The sequence below is a fragment of the Miscanthus floridulus genome, chromosome 16, assembly GCF_019320115.1.
Source record: "Miscanthus floridulus cultivar M001 chromosome 16, ASM1932011v1, whole genome shotgun sequence".
NCBI classification, from domain to species: Eukaryota; Viridiplantae; Streptophyta; class Magnoliopsida; order Poales; family Poaceae; genus Miscanthus; species Miscanthus floridulus.
The window spans coordinates 110,542,870-110,563,200 of NC_089595.1; the positions used below are offsets into that span (position 1 = coordinate 110,542,870).

A 20,331-nucleotide genomic window follows, 5' to 3' on the forward strand; every position below is an offset into this window, starting at 1 on the left:
CTGACCTTGTAAAGATAGTCGGAGAAGATGACGTGAACCAAATGGTGCGTGCTCATGCTGAACAGGGGACTAAGATTTGTCTTTTGTACCTAGTGAGCAGATATGAAGACCAAGACCCGGATGTGAGTATTGGTTCCTCTTGACAAATACTGCTCCTTGGAGTAAGCCATCAACTGACCTTGTAAAGTACTGATGCTCTAACATCTAATGGACTATAATGCAGGATGTGCCAATGGAATCATCTGATGAGTCCGATGATGAAGCTGATGGAACATCTAATATGAACGTGGTACTAAATAGTACTGAGGGCATAAGGTGAGATATTCGATCTATTTTCAAAGATATACTAGTTAAAACTTTAGAATCAGTCGTGTCCATATAGCAGTATGCAAAGTACAGTAACCTTCCATGCAAGTTTTGACATAGCTATGTCCTATGTGTTGCCGCTCTGGTGCTGACATTTAAGAAAGCGATCTCTTAGCATAATCGCAAGACATTTAGTTACTTGTCATGTCGGATACTTGTCATTTATGTAAAAATTGCTTGAAACCAATGAATTAAGAATCCATTGATGATTCATCTTTAAGCTGCACTCAATGTGTGACAAGAAGCTAAAATTTTAATTTATGCAGACAATCTGGAGATGGACAACTACCTGGAGCTGGAGACAACCCTTGAGGCAGACCTGAAGGCACTATACCACAGCCCATCTTTAGCGTCGATGGGAGTCGTTAAAAGTAGCCATCTATTTGACTAGTGGATTTTAGTTTAAAGCGAAGTACTAGATAAAAAAGGAGCATTTGAGTTTAAAGCAAAGTATTGATCCGATTTACTCTGTGATCCAGTTCATTATTCTTTCTTAACTCTTAAGTAAGGATCTGCAAGTGGTGGGTATATGATAGTTATCTCTCATAGCACCTGTGACTGAGGCAACATCATGTTTTTACACTTGTTATATCACTATAGGGTTACTTTTTCAAAACAAAGCAGTAGGTTGTTGTTTATTTGAAGTTTCCAAGAAATACAATATTTGCTGATTTGAGCTAGCAGGATGATTTTGATGCTTGTGTTGTTATGTTCACCTCATCTTGTGTAGGCCTATCTCTGGCCCCAAGGAAGATTCATAAAGCTTAGTTTTTCATATATTGGTATGGAGTTTTTCATGTCCTATGAATGCAACAACAAGTGGAGTCTCTTTTTGTACTAACAGTAGAGGTGAGTTCTGTTACACATATGGGTGAAGATGCCTACTTTCACTAAGTAACAAGTGTGGATACATGATAGTGTACTGGACTATCTAGGCTCTCAATATGCTCCTGTCTTATTTCAAATAGGTTGACAATATTCAAATGAATAACAATTGTGTTGTAGAAGCTTGGTAGCTGGAAGAAGGCGCTATCACTTTCCAAGGCTGACCAGATATTGCTAGAAAATATGTTGTTGCAGCAGTAACTGGGTATTTCTATTCTATTGCTTGTGCATCTACTATGAAATTTGGCTATTAATTTTAGAGAACCTCTTGGAGTTTATCTTATTGGTTGTCTTTCTCCAACTTTGGTAAAAATTGTCGCTAATTGGATATTCATATTGCATTTCAGCCATCCTGCAAGGCCTAGGCAGCGTACCTGATGGTGTCGACAAGTTAAAAGGGCTCATCGAAGCTGTGTTTTGTTTTGAACCTATTAGAGATAAGACTGTGAGCTCACTGTTAGTGAAATTTGAGCAGTGAGCTTTAGGTGTTAGTGAGCTAAGCTTTTGGTTACAAGTGGTGGATGTATGACTTTTGGTCACATGAGGTAGATGTAGGGATGTTGATGGCTTGCTCATGCACAAACTTCATGTTTGCGAGCTTCTAATCTATTTTGTACTTATGATCTTGAATCTATTTTCTGCTTGTAATTGTGTTCTAAGATGCCTGATGATATCTGTTTTTCTGCGTGATACAAGAGATCTAGACATTAGTCACTCCCTTTTTTTACGCCGTTTGAGTTTTTTTACATCTTATCGTATACGGTTTATGCTTTGTAGCGAGAGATTTTAGAACACAATAAGATACGAGGATCAAGAAGCTTCTCCAAATATCCCTGCATCTACATTACATATAAGAAACATAAGAAACCTAAACTTTGACATGGGGGCTAGTGTACGAATGTAGATTTCAGAATGACTGGAAACATACGAAGCTGCAGGCTGCAGCGAACAATTCAGGCAGGCATCAAAACAGCTTTAGGTAACACACAAATTGTAGGCAGCCTGAAACAGAAGTACGGATATTTTCATGGTAATAACAAGCACCACTACATCTCTATGCACCAGAATCAAAACATTAACATCCCCGTCTTTATTGTATAATAAACTCAGTTCTGGGCAGGTAACTGCAAGTTCAGAAAGATTACAAGCTTAACAGGACACAGACCAAACATACCAAAACCATGACCATACAGATAGATACCTGGCGTTCCATTTTTTACTTCCATGAAACATATTCAGGTCGGCTTGCCCAATTGATGTAGCACTGACCCAAGTAGCAGCAGGTAATAAAAGGAAACGGTTTGATTGCTTTGGCGTGATACAAAACAAACCACAGTGATGTGGTTTTGCAGAACTTGTCACAACAACATAGAAATATTATCTAAAGATAGGCCAATGATATGAAATGACTAAAATATTAACGTGCTCGGCCAAAGATGGTAAATTCCATGTCAGGCCAAGGCGCAGGGGACCGGATCAAATGCTGTGCCACATGCTATCCATTGCTTTTTGCGGCTGCATGGTAGCATACAATCAGGAACCTTCTGCCACTCCCTTTTCAAAAGATTGTATGTAACAAGGCGGTTCATACGCTTCGCCTTCAAGGAGAGCATGAGCAAACCACTGTTGCCCAGGCATGTCATCTTCATGTGCTTACCGTAGAACTCTAAGCACTAGATATTTGGCATTCTGTCCACCTCCTTCCAGAGGAGAGTCATCTTCTGCAACTCCCATATGCAGACACAGGTCGCTGCATTTTTTGCACAGTAGACCCACTAGCATAACCCTTCCCTGGAACTCGGCAAGTGTGTGGTCAGTCAGATGCAGTGGCAATGGGATGGCAAATTGCCTCCAAATCCCGGTGCTTACATCATATGACAAAACACCATCTGGTTCTGCGCACATGAAGTATACCGTGCTGCCAACCGCCACAGTCTGTGACCTGAAATTTAGAGCAAGTGGAAGTTTGATGCCCGGAGGAAAAGTTCTAGGGCAAGACCACATGTTCTTTGTAGAGTCATAGACTTCATAAGTCCCATCATTTCCTAATCACATTACTTTGTAGCCATCACTAGAACTTCTTCCATTCAACACCATCCCTACAGCGACTCTTGACCATCCCTGGACTGATCTTGGTGGGATCTCCTTGAGTGATTGCATAAGAGGGTTGCAAATGTAGAAATTCCTGTGGCTTAGATCCAATAAACATACAAGGCCACCCACGGATGCCACTAGAATAACTATCTTTATAGGAGTGAGAGGAATGGATGGGTGGTGCCATTTCTTCAGTGAAGGATCATACATTGCAACATTGTTGTTTGCATTCTCATGGGTGATTGTATAGAACCATGGCAGTCCACGTGGAGCTTCAGAGTACTGATGAGAGAAACTGTCTGAGCCCAAAAGAGAAGACCACTTTCGGCAGACAGTGCGGAATCGAAAAATTGCAGCAACTGGAAGCCTTGCAATGACTGTTTCAAAAAGATCTTGAGGGAAATCTCTCCAGATCTCTTGTTGCATTACTTTAGTTTTGTTTGAGGAAGGTGCTTTTCACGGTTTCGATCTCTCCGTGGTCGTTTCCGAAGGGGAGATTGGTTAGTTTCCATGATCTTCAGTAATTCTGAGCTGTATCCAGACCTTCCCCCACAATAATCATCCTTGATTGAACCATGTTCGAAGCAGGGTTTCCAATTTCGGTATTGCAAAAATTTCGGCCACCACCGAAACTACCAAATTTCGTGAAATTCGGCCAAAATTTCGGCGAATTTTTTTTAGAGACTAGCACATGAAGTATGCTTTTTCTAAAAAAACATTTAAATCTAAACAAATATTAGTATGATTTATGACTACACATCTATTGAATACAAAAAATATGCAATATAAACAATAAAAAATTGAGTCTAAAGTTATATAACACATGTATTAGTGTATTACAAAATTTCGGATTTTTCTTTCGACCACCACCGAAATTACCAAATTTCGTGAAATTTTGCCAAAATTTTGCCGAAATTTTGAACCCTGGTTCGAAGTCAAGTAAATACCACCTGTAAGATATTCATAAACCCAGTTAGTCCATCTTATTCAAGGGAAAACTAGTCTGGAGGGTACGGACAAGATTCGTTTACTGCAAAAGAAAAGGCATAATACAATCTATAACCCCCAGTTTAGTTGTTTACCATTCGAAACATTGTTTTGGACAAAAATGCATACAGAAGTATGAAAGCTGCATATCAAAAATGCATGCCAAGTTCTTGTGCAAACAACACTCCATCACGGCAAGCCAATGCTTCCGTGGTCAGGACATTCAGGCAATTGTCATACCATTTGGCTCGGCCTGCAATGCATCTCCCAATTGAAGACTTAAGATTGTTTCTTTCTCTTACTTTAGTTACCTTCATGCTTTTACCATGAGATCAAATGATGCACTTACACATGTCTTGATCATATCTGATTTCTGAGGATGCAGGTACCATATATGAATATTTGAGCAAACTAACTGCTCACAATGTCTGACCAATTCTGATTCATAGTTATTGTTCTAAGGGATGTCAAATCGCCACTAAAAACTAGTTTATTCTATGCATCACAGCATGATAACGTTACATTTCTACAACGCCAGATGCAGTGCTTAAAATTTCACATCTTCTTTCAGGTGCTTAAAATTTCATTTTTCTTTTAGGCGATGTTATCAGCCTTTGGATCAAGATCCAACGCCCCAGCTGCACCAGCCACTGTTCATCTTCTTCCTTAGCTCTCTTCCTCCCCTGAAAGCTATCTATGGTTGAAACGACAATAACAGAAAGCCCTTGCAATCATGAATTTTGCCTGTTAGCTCAATACTCCAAGCATAGAAAATCTTGGATAAGTAGGTTCCGCTAATCAAGTAACTAGTAACTGATAATCTTAATCAATAACCAACAGGCCTCAATTAGGAATACAGAACATGAAAGGAATATGCAAACAAAAGCATGATACAACAATGTGCAGTGTTCAAGTAAACAGATAAGAGCAATCTTGCTTTCACTGAGATCTTTTCTGCTCAAAAGCCAAAAAAGGAGAAAGCAACAGCTAATAATTGCAGTTGCAGATATCGAATACACGTCATATTGCTTTCTAGGTGTATCATGCAGATGCCTAAGAATAGCTATAACACTGAACTTGATAATTCCACCTTTTTAGGTAAAAATGCAGAAAATATTTAGGAACTTGTGAACAAAGAACCATCCAGAAGCAGATGCATCAAATTGAGGTGCTTTTAAGGAATAAGCAGTATAAAGCAATATTCCTCAACTTATGGCTTTTCAGATAAAAATGCTTCGTTCGCAGGCAGAGCAGCACACATTTCCATTGTACAGGATTGTTCTAGAAATCTATGAGAACAATCAACAGACATAGGAAGCAAACAGCAAGGGTATGGGTTTCACATGACAAGGAAAGCAAACGTGCTAAATAGTGTAGTGTTTACACAAGACTAGGCCATTTTAGTTACCTTTGGCAAATCATATATCTGGCACATCCTTAGGGAGCATTGTTTCCTACAAATGAAGAGGAACATTACCCATAAGTACACATGCCTCACAGACAGCCAGTTTTCAGCTTTGATGAACATTACACTTAGCTTACCTCTTCTCTCTTGGAGCATGTTCGCCGATTGTGACCCTCACCCTTACACATGGTACATTTCTTCTTAGATTTATCTAAAACTGACTTCAACTTTTTCTTCAGGGCCCCTCTGCCAGGCACATGTATGGGATCAAAGACATCTGCAGAATCAACATCCAGGGCTTGCGGCAGCACAGGACCAAACCTCTTGCCTCCGTTCTCTCCTCCATTTGGAGGGATCATAGCAGCTTCCTCATGAAGAACGCGTTTCAGCCGCCCATATGCTTCAAGTGATTGAGATGCTACGAAGGATGCCGTTTGACTGATATTGTGTAGCTCATGGTACCTCTATAGGCTATCGGAATAGTCATACATGGCGCTCTTCCTTATAGGAGGAAATCCACGCTTGGCCCCCCTCGTCCACCTTTCCAAAACACTGCAGTCTGGAAGCTTGTGTTCTCCTCGACGACCCAATACAAAGAAGATGTGTGAGCATTGGGTTCCAAGGGACTGTAACTTTAGACAAGAACAAGAAATTTCCTTCAGCTTGCGTTCAACAACGCATATCTCACATTTCACATAGTATTGTTTGTCTCCTTTTATCAACCCTTCCAACAATATACTCAACAATATCATAGCCATCTATAGTCTCAATCCAATAACACTTATCGGCTGCTTTTACACTGTAATGCACATCAGCAAAATAAACACTTGGTGTGAACAAATTCGCAGCCACTTTCTCAATAGTTGAAGCATCTGGTTGTAAGCATGGCTTAGAACTTGCTTGAAAGTCCAGATACACTTCATTACTACGCAACTTTGAAAGACAGTGGTCAACATGCTGTATCAGCTCTAACAGTGTCATTTTCCAATCTAGATTAAACTGAATCCTAGAGTGTAGGCTCTCACTATGCTGGTTGCTCCTCAGTCCTAAGTAGCACTTACCAGCATGATACGCCACACACCAGATTTCCCTCATCTCATACATCTGGTACAGCCAAGAGTCCTTATCTGTAACTTTCTCCTTTGCGAAGAATGCTATCCATTTCCTCTCAATCTTTTCTATGGAGCAACGATCATAAAGAAAACCCCTAACCTTATCCTTTAGATCCTGGGTGTGAAGATTATGCGCAATGCACACCTCAATATGCCATACGCATAGCCTATGCGATGAATTCGGCCACACAATACTGATTGCTTTCTGCATAGCACGGTCTCCATCGGTGATCATAGAAACTGGATGCTTCTGAATCATGGCATCACAGAATGACCTAAGCAGCCACACATACGACTTAGTATCCTCATGAGAAAGAATTCCACAGGCAAAAAGAACCATGCTTTTATGGTGATTCACCCCAACAAAAGGAACAAGGGTCAGGTTGTATCGATTTGTTTTGTACGTGCCATCAAACACGATGACATCACCAAACGCTCTATAATCCATCTGACATTGAAAGTCACACCAGAGCAGTCCCGTCAGGTGCCCTCTCCCATAAGTCTTGTACTGGAAAAACAAATCAGGATCTCTACATTTCGATTCTGTCATGTAACTGATGATTGCTCGAGCATCACCACCGAAAAGTGTCTCTGCCTTGTTGCGATGGTAGAAATTGTAAAGGCCCTTGATGTAAATCCAACCTTATCATACCCACCATACCACCTAACCATAATATCCATTATCTGGTGTTTGCGGATCCCAGAAATCTACAGCTGCATAATCTCTGCTTTCTGATCATCGCTGATTCTTCTATGTGAATGCAGAAAGCAAGCAAGGTCTGGTTCCATCATCGGATGGTTGTGCTCGTCGATGAAATCCTTCACATACCACTGCTCTGTGTTCGGATCCTGTGCAATCACAAGTTGAGCACGGCATCCACAACGAGTGATATTCCGCGGCCTCCGCTTCTTGATCTCCCTCCTCACTTCCTTCTCTGCGCGGAAACCTTCATAGCTGCAAACAAACTTCTGAAGGGTCCTCTCATTGTGGCCGTTGTCCCACTCGTAGTATTCCTTTCTCACACTAAATCCTTTCTCATAAGCGTAGTTGTTATAAAACTCAAATCCGTCGTCCTCACTGCCAAACATCTTCATAACAATTTCACTGTACTCTAGCAAAGAATCATCATCCAACATTTCCTCCTGAAAAATGAAGCTTTCATTAGGATGCATAGGTTTTCATTATTGAAATTCACTTTGCACTTGAAGTTTCAAATTTCAGTAGCCTGCCATGTTCTAAAACAGCAGCCTATGTTTATATGCATTTAGAAACTTGGAACCAGCCAAGGTGTAATAGAAACAAGCTGCACCAAGGTGTAACAGAAACCAGCCAAGGTGCATGAGCAGTGACCTATTATATCCAAAAATAATACAAGACAACCCCGACAAGAGGGAAAGATAATCACATAACTAAAACATCAATAAGCTTCACTAACACCAAGTGAATCCACAACTGGAGGAAAAGCAATAGCTATGCTAATTAATTGAACACAAATAGATGAAATAACTCTACCAATTTGTCAAGGATGCAGAACTTATATCACCAGCAGAACAGTTAACAAGTCTGTAGTAGTAGACATATAAACAATAAACTGCTAGTCCTCTAATAAAGTGAGAAACCATGTTAATACTTAGCACAAGTCTCAAGTGTAAATGATTGTGTTGTGTGTTAACTCATTCTTGAACAGTCCCTTGTCATAACAATTTGTGACATATATACCTAGCCTTGCATACCAAGAGAATAGAAGCAGTGTTGATAGTCACTATTGAAGTCATGAAAAAGAAAGCAAAGAAAGAAGTAGCTAGGCTGAACAATTAATGAAGTAGGCAGGTGCACTGTATTACTGAACAAAGAATGCTCTAGAAGTACCAATTTTGAAGTAAATCATGAAAACTACTAGAGCATTCTGTGCCTTCCAAACAGGACTGGAAACTACTGAGTTTTAATCTCCCAAATGTTTGCTCGATAAAATTGAATTCAGATTCAGGTAGAGATCTTCATTCACCGCAATTTCAGTTCCATCAATACATGAAAGTATATTCACTCACTGCAGATGCACTCTCCAAACCATGAAGTGATTTCTCATGACTTCTGTCAAGTGTATTTATATAAAGAACACACTACCAAGTACCAAAAGCGCAGGAAAGAGACAAACGCATTTTTAAGTAAGTATTAGATAATAAACGACACATAATTTTTACTTGTCAAATTTGAGAGCTTTCTAGGAACACTCAACAAATGATAAAGTAATGAGAACCTGAAGGATGTTGAGCTACTGCCAAAGAAGACTACTCACTTAAAAGGCAAGCAAAAAAACAAAAGGGAAACTAGCAGATTACTCTCTGAACAAAGGCAAAGTGACAACATGTATCACTACTTACAAGAGAGTACATTAAGCAATAATAGCACAAAGGGCACCCTCTTAACAATCCACCACTATAGGTCTAATGCATCAAAATCAGTGAATGGATATTGACATGCAGAGAGATCCTCCACTTCTGAATCCAAACCTCAGTTCACAAACCAGGACCACTCATCTCATCTACAACGCTAGACATGGATTCATCGGAAACAGAAAACTATACATAGTAGTCTAATCTACATAATGATTTATCAGAAACAGAAAACTATACATAGTAGTCTAATCTATGTAATGAGCACGAATCAGCAGGCAGACATCAAAAATTGCAAGAACAATATATACCACACTAAAAATGATAATTGACGATTACTGTACCATCGACCACGGTGGAGAAACCAGAAATGCTCATAGTAGCACATAAAGAAAACAGAGCATCACGGAACGGAACCTTAAAATATATTCTGAACACCAGAAATAGAGTAATGTAATCATATGATCGGATTACAGGGGAGTTGGTACCTCGAGCTGGCGTCGGACTGGAGGGCGGCGAGGGCGCGTGGGAATCCGGCGGACTCGACGAAGGCGGTGACGGAGGCGACCACCGCGGCCCTCGCGCTGGGGGCGGGGGCAGTGGCGCGGCTGGGCCGTCGTCACGACGAGGCTCCGGCGGCGGCTAGAGGGAGGGAGAGAGCAGGGCAGCGGTCGCTAGGGTAAGAGCAGGGCAGTGCGGGCGATGGCAGGCCGGCGCGGCGCCGTGCGAGGGCGGTGGCGGTGGCGGCTTTGGTGAATGAGACAGCGCGTGCAGGGTCGGGGCGTCGGGCGATGCCGAGTGCGAGGGCGAGTTGGGACGACGGTGTCGGGCGCGGATCGGGGAGGGGGCGCGGCGAGTAGTGATAGGCACGTGAAATGACCAACATACCCTTTATGATGATAATTAATATTTTGTGGAGGCAATGGGAGGCAACGCGAGGCAATTTCAAGTACTGTAAAAGGGCTCATAATTTGGAACAGAGGGAGTAAATTTGAAGTAGACAAATGGGAATAGACTCCAGCTGCATTTTTCTAGAAAACATGTGTACACTTACAGAACTGTGTAGAGAAAATACATAGCTTCATAAGACATAACTACACAATACTGAAATGCCAGGAGTGTACATCAACTGGCTAGATGCTCTGCAATGTGACTTCTTTCATGTAAGTACATGTCACTGCTTTTTGGCTGCCTCATGACTTCTATTGCTCTTCTTCTCTTTTTCCAATGGAATAAGCTAAGGCATGTGGTACTTGTAAGTATCTGAAGCTGCTCATAATGTAACACCTCTGTGTACTTTTCACTAGGCTATTCAGATGGCAGCTGCTAGCTGCTCATTATGTTCCAAGGCATAGCTTGCATTAAGGAAGTTAATCGTGATGGAGCTCTGTTAGCCTGTTACTGAAAACCACATGGAAAATAAAAGACAGAGCATTATATAATAGCCCAAGATTAAGCTAGAAAATAGCAATAGACGATAACAACTATAATAGCAAGAAAGGGTACTAGCTAAGGGAAATAGCTATTTTACTGAGCATGTAAAAGGAAAACTAAATGCTTCTGAAACAGTTTCATCTTGATGTAACTATTCTCTTAGAAGATATGCACTGAAACAGTCCATCATTTTGTGGCAATAACTCTAAGCTATATGCATATTTAATTGTCTATAAGCGTATGGGCCTGGGTCAAAACTCTGACACCATCGAAGAGACTGGCACGCCTCAATGTAACCCATGGCCATGATGGGCCATACCTGAGGGTTCACATGAAGAACAGCGTCGGACGTGCCGATGCTGTTCTGCATAACCCTCATACGAACGATGACAGGCGCGTTAGTTCACCACGATGTCCGCCGGGACGGGATGGAACGCCATGACCGGCAGACGATGCCTACGCATGGCGCCAGTAACGGACAGGGTCGCGACGTGGAGCTGTCCCTATTGACATCTACAGGATCGGCAAGACCCACATGAAGGAGAAGAAGGACCCGGCGATCCTGAAGTCCTTCTTCTCTCTCTCGTTCTTCTTTTTTCCTTCGTTGTAACCCACGCTTTCCCTTGGCCTATAAAAGGGAAAGCAGGGCATCCCATGAAAGGGATCCAATTCAGGACCGATTGATCGACCCATCGAAGATCCGATCTAATCCAGATCCATACAAGACCGAACCACGAGATAAACACACATGAACACACGCTAAGCAGCGATCGAGCTCTCAGCATCCGTTTACTTCTTCCATCAGAGACTTGGGATCTGTTCTCTCTCTTGCCTATTTATAATCCCTACTACAAACTTTCAGTGCTAGTAACATGAGCAACAACGACGAACTGGACGAAGAGACTTTCAACCCGAACCAGTATAAACCTCGTGTCCTCTAAGCACACCATCTGAGCTAGACGCGCAATACTAGAAATTTACCCGTTGGTGGTAACTCGAAACACCGACAGTTGGCACGCCAGGTAGGGGCCTTTTGCGCATCTCGACGTCTACACCAGGCCTCGGATGGCTAGTCACGGCATTAGCTGGGTCCCGGGCGCGCACGTGCGCTTCAGGAACCTGGACTTCATCGTCATGACAGAGGGAGAGTTGATGCAGGCTCCCATCGCCGTCCAACCTCTCCACTCCATAGGCCTCGACGCAACCGCTGAGGCGCTTGAGGAGCTGTAGCTGCACGCACCGAAAGCCTGTGCCCCCGGGAGCGACCAGCTCCTCGACTTCGATTACAGGAGGCTAGAGCGCCAGCTCGATGCCTTCCTGGGACCCTGACCTTCCCGGCAGGACCTAGGCCGCCTCACCTTCTCCTTTGCAATGTCATAACACAGCTGGCCAGGGGAGAGTCGCTTTCCCTGGAATACCTCATCTAGAGCGCCTCGACAGTGCTCCCGTCTAGTCTCCGCAACGCCGCAGAGACCGTTGGCCACCTTATGGCGCAACGCACACCTCCATCCCCCATGAACGATGAGTTCGTGGGGATGACCGAATATGTTGCGAAATCTTTCCACGACCTCCTCGTAGGAGAATCAGGGTCGCCCTCTGACTCTGACTCCAGCAGGGGGAACCATCACCCTTCTCATGAATGTTTCATGGCAGGTACCCCCGAGGGACACGTCGAAAGCATCCACGTGGGAGAAGCTACCCCAACGAATGACTTCGACGACGAGGTCGAGAGGGATGAAGGGGCCCCACCTTGCCTATGGGTAGAGCAGCTGAAGACCTAGCACCAAGAGCTCGAGGAAGCACGACTCCAGCTCGAGCAAGAGATCGAGCACCACGGAGACCATGGGCGTGCACGCGCCATGGCTCGTGACATGAATTGGAGGATCATCGAGGACGATGAAGCCCTCCCACACTTCATCTGGGCAAGCCAGAACATCGCCACCACAGCAGCCTTGCTCTAGGGGCTTCCGAGGCCCGCAACGGCCGAGGATCGTCGGGCCCATTGTGAGATTCGCACACCACTCAAGCGTGCGGCGGCATAGCAGGCTAAGAGCTCATTGTCCCGACGACACGAGCTCGACGCCAGCCAGCGCGCGCTCTCAGAGCAGCCCAACAGGGACGTGTCAGACCACCAAGCGCAGCAAGGCGGCAGGCCATGCACCACGGTCCTGGTGCATGAGCATCTTAGCCTTCACTGTGACGCGTGCGACCCCCTCGACGCCCATAGACGTACTCGCGGTGATGCGAGGGAGGGGGCAAGCCATGGCTACCACCCTCATCATGGCGGACGCTACGACAGTGACGAGGACCGAAGCCCGAGGCCCAACTTGCTGGGACCTCAGGCCTTTGGCCGACACATCCTCAACGCTGTCTTTCCACTGCGGTACCGACCATCGACCAACATCTCGAGATACTCTAGGGAAAAGAACCCCAGACTGTGGCTCGAGTATTATCGACTTGCTTGCCAAGCTAGTGGGGCGGATAATGATGATTTCATTATCTGCAACCCTCCATTGTTCCTGGCTGATTTAGCGCAAATATGGTTGGAACACCTTCCACCCAACCGAATCCAAAGTTAGGCGGACCTAAAAGAAATCTTCGTGGGAAACTTTCAGGGCACATACGCGTGTCCTGGGAACCCCTAGGATCTCAAAAACTATCGGTAGAAGTCCGAGTAAACTCTTCGTGGGTACATCCAACACTTCTCCTGGTAGTACAACGAGCTGCCCAACGTCGTTGACGCCGACGTCATAGGAGCTTTCTTGTCTGGGACCACCTGTGAGTCCCTAGTTCACAAGCTAGGACATAAGGACCCGCAAACCACCAAGGAGCTCCTTGACATCACCACCAGCCACGCCTCGGGCGAGGAGGTGGTCGGGGCAATTTTTGACCGCCTCAAAGGCAAGACGAAACTGGACAAGGACACCAATGAAGGTGCCTCCAACCGTCCCAACAAGAAGAAGAACAAGCAGTGGCGTGAGGGCTCGCTCATGGCCACCGCCGACCGCAAGGGGGGTTAGAAGCCCACCGAGGGTACCCCGGACCACTTCGAGAAGATGCTTGAAGGGCCATGCCTGAACCATGCTTTCCCCGTCGAGCACCTATACAAGGACTACGTCCTCTTGAAGCGGTCTTGTCCGGAAGCTCCAACAAGGGGGAGCATAGGAAGGAGCCTAGCAAGATGAAGCACGCGACGTTGCCCTCCTCCGCTCGGCCAAGTACCAACAAGCGTTGCATCGGAACCTATGGTAGAACCACCCAAAATAGCACACTTCTAGAGGCGCTCGCCTTCCACCAGACACTAAGCACCCTGAAAACGAGATTTGAGCAGTTCCATCGAGCACACCCCAAGGGAGAACTCGAATAATCCACAATTTTCCTCCAGGATTCAATAATGAGAACGAGTTTACAATACTTAGTCCATTTCATACAACCAGAGTTCTTAGAAATACATTATTACAGTACCAAGTTCAGAGTGTAGAAATTAAACAGTGGAATTAAAATAAACATCTAACGGTAGAATACAAGGATCCATCTGTGCCCACTAGAAGAATCCTCCACACAACAGCTACTCTTCAAGCTACACCTACAATAGGGGTAAATAAACCCTGAGTACACAATGTACTCACAAGACTTACCCGACTAGTGGGAATAACTTCCTAACTCCAAAGGATATGATAAGCTTTTTGGATTGCTGGGTTTCCCTTTTGCGAAAAGCAAGTAGTGAATCCTTACGTATGTTTCTTATTAGCAGTCATGATTAGTTCATTATCTAACCATTCTAGGTAAGCATATGTTCTACTTTCTGGCAAGAGTTGAGCAAACAGATCCATTTCACCATCTTTCATCTTCTGGTTCTTACTACGGTGCTAGAGTGTAGAGAAATCATACCGAATTACCCAGCGATTTGTGAATCAATGTGCCTAGCTGGGTACCTCGAAACACATAGCCCGCTTGTACCCCAGGCACAAGTAGGACTAACCCACCACTCTCCTATCAAGGGGTCTAGGTCCCTATCCAAACTTGGACTCCAAGCCCCCACACCTGAGTCCTGGACTCAGTGTGGTGCTTAGACCTCCACCATCAAAGCCTCCAATTAGTCGGTCCAAAAAGAGCCAGAACCGATGACAAGAGAGCAACGAGCCTTTCTTGCTCCCATAAACAAGTATGTGCTCAAAATAATAAGTCTGTGACTTGACTAGAACCCAATGCAACGACCGATCCTTAACCGACACGGATAGGGAAAACAATGTAACCAAACTATGCCCCATTGGCCGTGGAACACAACCTCTTACACCCACCAATACCCATACCACATCCCTGCCTGGTTTCTATTTTCCTTTCACCATTATATCATATGGGTGATAATAATAATCATCTATTATGAGTAATGGCAGGTTACTCACACTACCGAAAATCCTAAGCATAGCAGCTACTCGTACCTGTAGTAGTAGGATTCATAGGACAGATATATTTATGCAGGTGGTTTCCATAAAATGACTGTAACATAAATGCACATCACAGATATATATATTCAGTGCTTATTCAAAATAGGGGTTATGTGCCAAGGCTTGCCTTGGGTAGGCGGGGTGTCAGCAAAGTCAGTCGCTGGTATATCCGGGGCTCACTCTTGTATGAGAATCTCCTCGTACTCCTGCTCGCTCGTGGTCATGAACTCCACCAACTCGTTCTCTACATGCGTGCAATGACGATGCAACACTCAATGTTAAGGCAACAACAGTTCTTAAAATAAGAATACATCTACTAAGCCTCTAAGCTAGCTCTAATGACTAAGATATCGATCTAATCATCATTTCCATCAAGCCAGCAGGGTTTCACCTACAAGTGCTACTTAGCAACTAAAATATATTCTTACTCTTATTAACAATTTCCTATATACTACAACAAGGAGTACTTAGCTACCACATTTCTCAACCTATTCTAAGGCTACAAAAATTACAGTAAGCACATAATAATACAATGAATCTACTTTAAAAATTTTATGATCAAAGCTATTACCAATTTGCCATAAAAATTCCTACAAATACTAATCTAAATAAGACTAAACACTCGCAAATGATTTAATAGCTGCTGGTATCGACAAATATATATATATATATATATATATGAACTAAATACATTAACAGATAGAGCACAATTTTAGGAACCTAACAAAATTGGTTTCATAATGTTTGAACATCTATAGAATTTGCTATAATTTTCCAAAGATCAGCTCAAAACTAAATTAGAAAAACATTTGCTAATTCGCTGGAAAAAGGAAAACCAAATCTCGCGTAGCCCACACGCGCGGCCCGTAGGTGCGGCCCACGCGAAGCAAGCCCGCGTGTGCTAGTACTCTTGCAAAAACACCCCTAAACTCTAGGCAAACTAACCCGCAGTCCATGTCACTATTTCTATAGAGAGCAACTATGCAACGAAACCCTCAGAAATTCCCTCCTTTACAACGGCATGGTCCTCGGCCACCTACGCACGTGTCAGCGCGACGGCGATAGCATTGGATAGCCACGCCGACCAGCTGGGACCCGCGTTGGCTCCACTAACAGGCCGACTCCCATCTACAACCCTAGCGCCTACACTAGCCTAGGTTATCAGAGCAGCGGAACTCGCGGAAGTGGTGACCACAGCGTGCGGCCATGCGCGATAGTGGCACGGCCATGCCAGCCACCCTAAGCCACTATGGGGTGAACTAGCTAGAGCTATAGCATCACTATCTTACCCTGGTTATGGCTGTGGTGGTGGTTTGGCCGGAGGTTCCCCGAACAGGGCTAGCCATGTGCGGGTGGTGGGTTGCGGCGCCGCTCCAAGACGGCGCGACCACGTCAGTGGCTACGTTGAGGCGGTAGAGGTGCAAGAGAGGTGTGCTGGGTGAAGTGGAGGTGGAGACGGAGTTCGTGGTGTAGATGGATTGATGAGGGGTGGAGCGGTGGGTGGCTGCCCTCGGCCACGGTTGGTCCTGGCCTTAATGGCATGGTGGGGGAAAAACTTCCAAATTGGAGTTCATCGTGGCTCGATTCAAGGCGGGGTGGGGACGGTTGGCACACGGACATCAATGTGCATACACGGGCACATGAAATTGAAGGCAAGTGCTTGTGCCCTGGCTCACTGTGGCCACAACGTGATGACGGAAACAGAGGCGGTCAGGAGCATAGAGGTGGGCAGGGGAGAAACGAGAGGACGGGAGGCAGTGAGGATGCAGTCGGTAGCTGGCGAGTGCACCTTGGTGCGATGCAGCTGGCGCAACCAGTACGGCCCACGACAGGCACTAGCCAACAACACGCACTCGAGGTTGGTGTGGGCCACGCGCCACAGTGCCATAAATGGTATGGCGATGGCGGTCCGGCCCTGCGTGCACGGCGCCTAGGCGGATGAGTGGTGCAGCGCGGTGCAGCAGTAGGCGAGAGCAAGATGGTGACGCGACAGCAGCAGTAGCATCGCGATGTGTGGTGGGAGCAACACGTGGGGTAGGTGGCCACTGTGCTTGGTTGTGTGAGCAGCAACAATGCGCGGCAACGGCAGCAGGTGGTGGGGCAGCACGACGGGACGAGTCAGGTAGCCATGGCTCTGTGCGGCGGTAGCCCGAGGTGGCCAGTGATGCGACCAGAGCAGTAGCGTGGCAGCGGAATGGGACGTCCACGCTAGGACACCGGGCCTATGTCGCAGCAGCACCGCATAGCCAGGCCGACCAGCCCATGGTGAACAGCCGAGCGCGCAGAACGCTCGATGCGGCGATGTCGTGCCCCCGGTGCTGGTGATCGCGCTCAACCCGGAAAACAGCCCGAGAACACACCAAGCATGGATTTTAAAATGCTTGAGAAACCTAAACCATTGATCCAATTCCCAAACCACCTTTGCTATACCTTAGAGGGTATATTAGGCTACTAAAACAAGCCATAATGCAACACCACTCCATAACCCAATTTCTCTACAAAAATTACCAAACATAGGTTTGTCAATCTATTTTCAGACTTAAAAAATTGACTAAGTCTTGAGTTGGATTTGCTTCAAATTCAATTTCCAAGCTATTAGAAATGTTATCTAGTGTTACTATCTTGTTAAAACAAAAGCTGCACTATCTTCTACAAAATGTGTACTTCAAACTTTATTAAGGTGTCACATATATGTTTTATAGCAGTTTTGCTTAATAAAAATTGGTTTCCAACCTTAAGTGATATAACATGCCTATTGAATTCTCTTTATGTATCATTGTGTTAATCATTTTTCATGCCAAGACATTTATCTTTGCTCATTCTCACATGCACTAACACATAATCATGATGCTCAAGAACTGTTATTAGTAGAAAACTTGCAGTGTAACACTGAGGGTGTTACAGTACCACAGCCGTCGAGTGCGGGGTCGGGCCTTCAACGTTAGGGACCTAGTGCTTCACCTCATCTAGAGCAACAAGAACCGCCACAAGCTCTCCTCCATGGGAGGGACCGTACATCATCACGGAGGTGCTCCGACTAGGCACCTACAAGCTCAAGACCATCGACGGCGAAGTCTTCATCAACGCCTAGAACATCGAATAGCTACGTCGCTTTTACCCTTAATATACGCACACTTTCTCTTATTAGTTTTGCTATCAACTCCCTGATCTTTAGTGACACCCAACCCCAACAACGGCAGGGGGTGGGGCCTCACTCAGGGGCCGATAAGAGCATATTTATCTAGGAGACATTCTCTACGCCCGACCCTTTCTCACGATAAGACCCAGAAGCGAGGGTCATGGAAACAAACGCTGAGTAAAACTGGTCGGACTGCAAGAAACCTACGCCCCAGCAGCTATGGTGTTTTTGCTCACCAGCATGATCAAAGTTCTTTCCGCACCCCGAGCTTTTTAGCCTTAACTACGAAAAAAGTTGGTACGCGTTTAAGAGTATATCCACCTGACAAACATTCTCTACACCCGACCCTCTCTCACGTTAAGACCTAGAAGCAAGGGTTGTGGAAACAAACGCTGAGTAAAACTAGTTGGACTGCAAGAAACCTACGCCCCAGCAGCTATGACATTTTTGCTCACAAGCGTGATCAGAGTTTGTTCACCCGCACCCCGAGCTTCACAACCTTAATGACGGAAAGGGTCAGAACACACTAACCTTTTTATACAAAAAGGGGAGAAGGGCTAAAAATTTGTTTGGCCATAATGAAATTTAAGAGCTTGTCCACTTAATACAAGTTCGCCGCCTGGCTTATCTGTCTAACTAATTTCTTGGAGAGGATGATCTCATCCTCTATCTTCGTAGGAAAGTCCTGTGTTAGTGAGTCACCCAAGTCGGTTGGACAGCACAATGATTTTTTCTAGAGGTTCATGTGCTTGCTAACAGGCTAGTCCCCGTTGAGACAAGCTCCAAGGTTGCTACCGGTCCTCTTGCTAGTGGTGACCCACAAGTCACACTCTCTCACGTAGAGTGCTTACCACAAGCTCTAGCACTTGACCCGGCCGGACCACTTGTCGCCCTTCGCATCTCACTTTACTAGAGTTGCTCTTCGCGGCTCCCGTGGGGCGAGCACAATGCCCCTCACAAAGCTCTTCTTCGGAGCACCACACAAGCTTCTTGCGGGCTTCGATGGAGACCACCACCAAGCCATCTTGGAGGTGGCAACCTCCAAGAGTAACAAGCACCACCAGCTTGCAACTCGATCATCTAGTGCCACTCGATGCAACCTCATGATGCAATCGCACTAGAATCGCTCACTCACTCAATCGAATGAACACTATCAAGCTAGAGTGAGTTAGAGGGTTCCCAAGCACTCTCAAGCATGAACACAAAGTCCCCCAAGGTGCTCAGCACCAGCCATGGCTGAGACCACCTTTTATTTATAGCCCCACGGGCTAAAATAGCCGTTACCCCTTCACTGGGCGCTTTTCGGGTTGATCGGACACACTAGTCAGATCGACCGGACGCACCCTGCCAGCTGAAAGCTCTAGTTTGGTTTTGGTTAATTGATGAAACCCTAAGTGCTAACCTAGTCTATCAAAGTGATTATGAGATAGGTAACACTACTCCAAGTGATGAAGCAATGGCGAAGATCATGACGATGGTGATGGCATGGTGATGATCAAATGCTTGAACTTGGAAAAGAAGAAAGAGAAGAACAAAAGGCTCAAGGCAAAGGTATAAATAGTAGGAGCCATTTTGTTTCGGTGATCAAGACACTTAGCGAGTGTGATCACATTTAGGTTAGATAGCCGTACTATTAAGAGGGGTGAAACTCGTATTGAAATGCGGTTATCAAAGTGCCACTAGATGCTCTAACTCATTGCATATGCATTTAGGATCTAGTGGAGTGCTAACACCCTTGAAAATGCTTTATGAAAATATGCTAACACATGTGCACAAGGTGATACACTTGGTGGTTGGCACATTTGAGCAAGGGTTAGAAACCTCACCGGTGGAGTGTCCACCCGTAGAGTGTGGACAGTCCGATGGTGCCATCGGCGCCCTAGACAGAAAAGATAGGGGTTCTTAGAGTGACAGGACGCTGGTGGTGTAGTGACTAGACGCTAGGTTTAGAGTTCGGTCAGTAGCAGCAGTGACAATGCGTCTCGGTCTTGTGACCGGACGCTGGCGCAAAGAGTGACCGGACGCTAGCAGGGTGCGTTCGGTCAATGCTGACGTGTGGTGCACAGT

General features: G+C 45.2%; 1 protein-coding gene and 1 pseudogene across 1 annotated transcript; both read right to left on the minus strand.

The window, feature by feature from the left end:
- Positions 1–2,605: 2,605 nt before the first annotated feature.
- Positions 2,606–7,399, minus strand: LOC136511270 (F-box only protein 6-like; annotated as a pseudogene).
- A 158-nt stretch (positions 7,400–7,557) lies between these two features.
- Positions 7,558–7,986, minus strand: LOC136511271 (protein FAR1-RELATED SEQUENCE 5-like). The gene has a single exon (XM_066505400.1). It carries the CDS (start codon positions 7,984–7,986, stop codon positions 7,558–7,560), a length of 429 nt encoding a protein of 142 aa, XP_066361497.1.
- Positions 7,987–20,331: the final 12,345 nt, after the last annotated feature.

Bases quoted from the DNA above. Each gene is read 5' to 3' on its own strand.
- LOC136511271 (XM_066505400.1), bottom strand. From the start codon at position 7,986: ATGTTGGATGATGATTCTTTGCTAGAGTACAGTGAAATTGTTATGAAG.